Source organism: Stegastes partitus, unplaced genomic scaffold, assembly GCF_000690725.1.
Source record: "Stegastes partitus isolate 25-593 unplaced genomic scaffold, Stegastes_partitus-1.0.2 Scaffold1652, whole genome shotgun sequence".
NCBI classification, from domain to species: Eukaryota; Metazoa; Chordata; class Actinopteri; family Pomacentridae; genus Stegastes; species Stegastes partitus.
Genome location: NW_007579383.1, coordinates 6909 through 11249, shown reverse-complemented (window position 1 = coordinate 11249; position 4341 = coordinate 6909). Strand labels below are relative to the sequence as shown.

Below are 4341 nucleotides of genomic sequence, written 5' to 3'. Positions count from 1 at the left end.
GAACACAAAGAAGTATTTAAGCAGCAAATGTCTATTTTCCTAAGATGTCGATTATTTTCCCAACTAATCATGAGCTCTATAAAACGTCAGAAAATTAGGGTTTCGTTACCACAATGTCTCCACATGTGTTGGAATCCCTGAAGTTTAGTTTGTTATTGTGAAAGGCTGAGAAAACCAGCTGCTGTTCACATGTGAGAGGATCGAAATCATAGTAGTTTGTAATAGAAAATGCCTGTAATATCAAAGTTTGTCTGACGACTCATAGGGGCTTGTTTGGTTTCAGCTCATTATCAAGGAGAAGAAAAATCCGCACAAAACACCGTGAAATCCTCTGTGAAATCCTAAATACCACGCAAGAAAACATCTGCCTAATTGGTCGTTACATCTGTCCTCCTTTTTCTTATCTTTAAATCTAGAGCTGATTTAGCGCTCCAGTCACCTCGGCACCATGAGTTGGAGCTTCCTAACCCGTCTGCTGGATGAGATCTCCAACCACTCCACCTTCGTGGGGAAGATCTGGCTGACGGTGCTCATCATCTTCCGCATCGTGCTGACAGCCGTCGGCGGCGAAACCATCTACTACGATGAACAGAGCAAATTCGTCTGCAACACGCAGCAGCCCGGGTGTGAGAACGTGTGCTACGACGCCTTTGCGCCGCTCTCGCACGTCCGATTCTGGATCTTTCAGGTGAGCAGCTTGTGAACTTCAAGGGCTGAAGTCGAAGCAACTGCAGTGTTGTGTTAATAACATAATGAGTGTTTGGATGTTTTGTCCAGGTGATCATGATCACCACTCCCACCATCATGTACCTGGGCTTTGCCATGCACAAGATCGCCCGCATGGACGACACCGAGTACCGGGTCGTGAGGAACCGGAAGAAAAGGATGCCCATCGTGAGCCGCGGGGCGGTGCGGGACTACGAAGAAGCGGAGGACAACGGGGAAGAAGACCCGATGATCGCTGAAGAGATTGAACCTGACAAGCCAGAGAAAGCAGAAAAAGGTACGAGAAAGGGGGCTCAGGTGGTAGAGCGAGTCGGTAAATGATCGGAAGGTTGGCGGTTCGATTCCACCCTGTAGCCTGTGTCATGGTGTCCTTGGGCAAGACGCTTCATCAACCTTGCCTGGTGGGAATGAATGGATTGTTTGAGGTGGTGGTCGGAGGGCAGAATGGCAGCCATACTTTTGTCGGTCTCGGAATGAATAGTTGACAGTGTATGCGTCTTTGAGTTACTTCTTGAATTAGAAAACCGCTATGTAAATCCGATCTATTATTATTAACATCTGCAGACTTCTGTGAAATGGTCAGATAGTCCGATTCTGATCAGTGTTTTCCTCTTTTCGAGGCTCAGAGAAAAAGCACGATGGTCGTCGGCGGATCCTTCGCGACGGCCTCATGAAAGTCTACGTGTGCCAGCTGATGTGGCGCTCCGCCTTCGAGGTCGCCTTCCTCTTCGGCCAGTACGTCCTCTACGGCTTCGAGGTGATCCCCTCGTACATCTGCACCCGCTCGCCGTGCCCGCACACCGTGGACTGCTTCGTGTCCCGCCCCACCGAGAAGACCATCTTCCTGCTGGTGATGTACGTCGTGTCTTTCCTCTGCCTGCTCCTCACCGTCCTGGAGATCATCCACCTGGGGATCGGCGGCATCCGCGACACCTTCCGCAGGCGGGCCACCCTCAACCCCCGCGGCGCCCACCCGCCAACCTCCTCCTCCTCGCGCGCCATGCCCACAGCTCCGCCGGGATACCACGCCACCATGAAGAAGGAGAAGCTGAAATCGGAGCTGAGGGACTTGCCGATGGGCGACTCCGGGCGGGAGAGCTTCGGGGACGAGGGCCCTTCTTCCAGGGAGCTGGAGCGGTTGAGGAGGCACCTGAAGCTGGCCCAGCAACACCTGGGCCTCGCCTACCAGGCAGAAGAAGGGAGCCCCTCACGCAGCAGCAGCCCGGAGGTGAACACGGCCGCGCAGTCCGCCGCCGAGCAGAACCGCCTCAACTTTGCCCAGGAAAAGCAGGGAGAGGCAAGCGAGAAAGGTAAATGACGACGAAACAGTGGGAAATGTCACAGAGCTCAAGTTAGCTCCAAAGATACAAAGCAGCACATTTCTCACATTTGAGGAGCTGAAACCAGAGAAGGTGTGAGACTTCTGCTCCACCACTTTTGTTTCAGCTTACCTCATATCTTAACCTCAAGAGGCAGTCGCCCATTTTTTAAAATCCGACTTTTAAGCGAACTGATTATTCTCGTTTTGCTCTTCCTCCCCTCTAGGAATACATGCCTGAGCGTGCTTCCTGCCTCAAACGTCTGTCCTTCCATTCCTACTGGCCTTAAACACATGGGGGAAGCACATATGGGAATGCAGTCAGACCACTGAGGGAGACCAAAGCGCGAGTGTGTGTGTGTGAGTGAATGAGTGTGTGTGAGTGAAACGTGCCTTTCAGTATTAGGGGGTCAGATGAGAATAGACGCAAAAAAAGAGAAAAGAAATGCTGACCAAGCTGTGTTGCGACAAATGGTTCATCTCCACGACTCTAAACTTGAAAGCCCGCCACGTCTTGAGTTTCCGCTTGCCGACCGACGTCCAAACCTTTGACTGCGCCTTCAGCTAAAAAAAAACCTCGTCCCTGTTCTTTCGCCCACTCTCTGTTTTTTTGTTGTTGTTGTTTTTTTGTGGCCGTGCAATAATCCTCCATCCACGTAAGACCTTGTAAGGATCATTTGCAAAAGCTTTAAAACTCCTCTGGCTCGAGTGTACTTTATTTTTGTCTTCCTCACAAAAGAGAGGCTCTCCTTTTCATCAGAACGTCACCGAATGTTAACGTCTCACTTTGTCGAGGCTTGTTTGGCCTCGGAGAGAATCTCAAACAACACGGCCTTGGGTTATGTCATTTTGGACCGCGCGTTTTGTTGCAACTAGGGCGGCTGAACCTGTGCTAGATGAGTCATGTTTAATTTAAACAGATTTGATGTTGTTGGGGGTGGGGGGGGATTATTGTTTATTAGCCAGAAGTCATTGCCATTTTCAGAGATGTTTGACAGATATATTTGCGAAGCCTGTATAGTAACTCCAATCGGCCAAAATATTTACCTGGGAAATGCTTGAATTGTTAATCGACAGGAAATGCTCCAAGGAATTTCCACCAATCACATTTGTACAATCAGTTCATTTAAAATAGTCGATTTATTTTTACCTTTTTTTTTTTGTTTTGTTTGACTGATTTGACCAAAGTTCTAGATTAGTTTTTTTTTCGTTTTGGCAGCCGTTTCACAATGACAGGTAAGCATTCCGGATGTTCTCTTCCCTCAATTTTAAGAAAATCGAAGAAGGTTGAAGAATAATTTCACTTTTTTTTTTTTTTTTTTCTTTTGCTACCCAGCTGGAAACATCTGTCTTCTGGGACACTGTCAACAAAGAAATTCCATCCTTGTCTTTTTGAAATTTACATTCTTCTTCGGTGAGACATATTTTCCATCCTTGACATGCACCACTACTTTTTTGTGCTGAAACATGGATGCCTTTGTGTATCCTGGGATTTAAAAAAAAAACAGAAAAAAAAAAAATCTAAAACAACCCAGCTGAGGAAAGGATGACAGTCGTCTGCTGACGCACAGCCCGGTGCCATGTAAACACGTAGTCTTCATCCATCATGGGACTTTTGGATCAGTGTTCATACGGAGTTCAAACCTTTTTTTTGTTTTTTTTCGTAGCCTGTCAGTCGGTTTTTATGATCCGTGGCTGGAAAAATGAAACCACGGATGGCCACAGAGCTGTTTGATGCTGTATTCTTGTAATCATCTCACTTCCAGTTTTTTGCTACTTAATGCAAGGTACGACATTCCATTTTGAGTACGGCACTCCTTCAGTGGTTTATACTTTTTTTTTTTTCTATTGCAAGTTTTGTAGTTTTTGTAACTGTAGAGATTATTTTGTCTTCAGAGTAAATAAATATATTTGAACGGAACGATTTTTCTCTTTAGATTTGCCTTTTTTCTGTGTTAAAATTGACACGATATGAAGAGAATGCACTTGTGGAGGAGTTAATTCATCATCATATTCAGTCACAGGCCTTAGTAAACTGTAAAAAAATGATTTCATAAAGAGGAAAACGGTGAAAACTCAGAGGGAATAAGAAAAAAAATGGGATGTGAAGGAAATGTTGTAGGTGTAAAGTAGGCCTACAGTGCCCTCTAAAGGACATGTGACGGAAAAGCAGCGATGAAACTGGTTTTATTTTTATTGCGGTTTAAAAAAAAAAAAAAACACACAAACTTTGACAAGACTTAACCCTCTGGGGATATCGGGGACATTTTTGTCCTTTCATGTGATTTTTTTGCTCA

The 4341-nt window shown here is 46.2% G+C and overlaps 1 protein-coding gene across 2 annotated transcripts in view; it reads left to right on the top strand.

Moving 5' to 3' along the window:
• LOC103371815 (gap junction gamma-1 protein-like) overlaps positions 1–3965 on the top strand; it is a 7177-nt gene extending 3212 nt beyond the window's left edge. For both annotated transcript variants that reach the window (XM_008301268.1, XM_008301269.1), the window contains exons 2-5: positions 417–688; positions 778–1003; positions 1347–2036; positions 2272–3965. In XM_008301268.1, the coding sequence (XP_008299490.1) occupies positions 449–688; positions 778–1003; positions 1347–2036; positions 2272–2285 (1170 nt within the window). In that variant the 5' untranslated portion in view covers positions 417–448 and the 3' untranslated portion in view covers positions 2286–3965. The remainder of the gene's footprint in view (positions 1–416; positions 689–777; positions 1004–1346; positions 2037–2271) is intronic.
• The last annotated feature ends 376 nt before the right edge of the window (positions 3966–4341 follow it).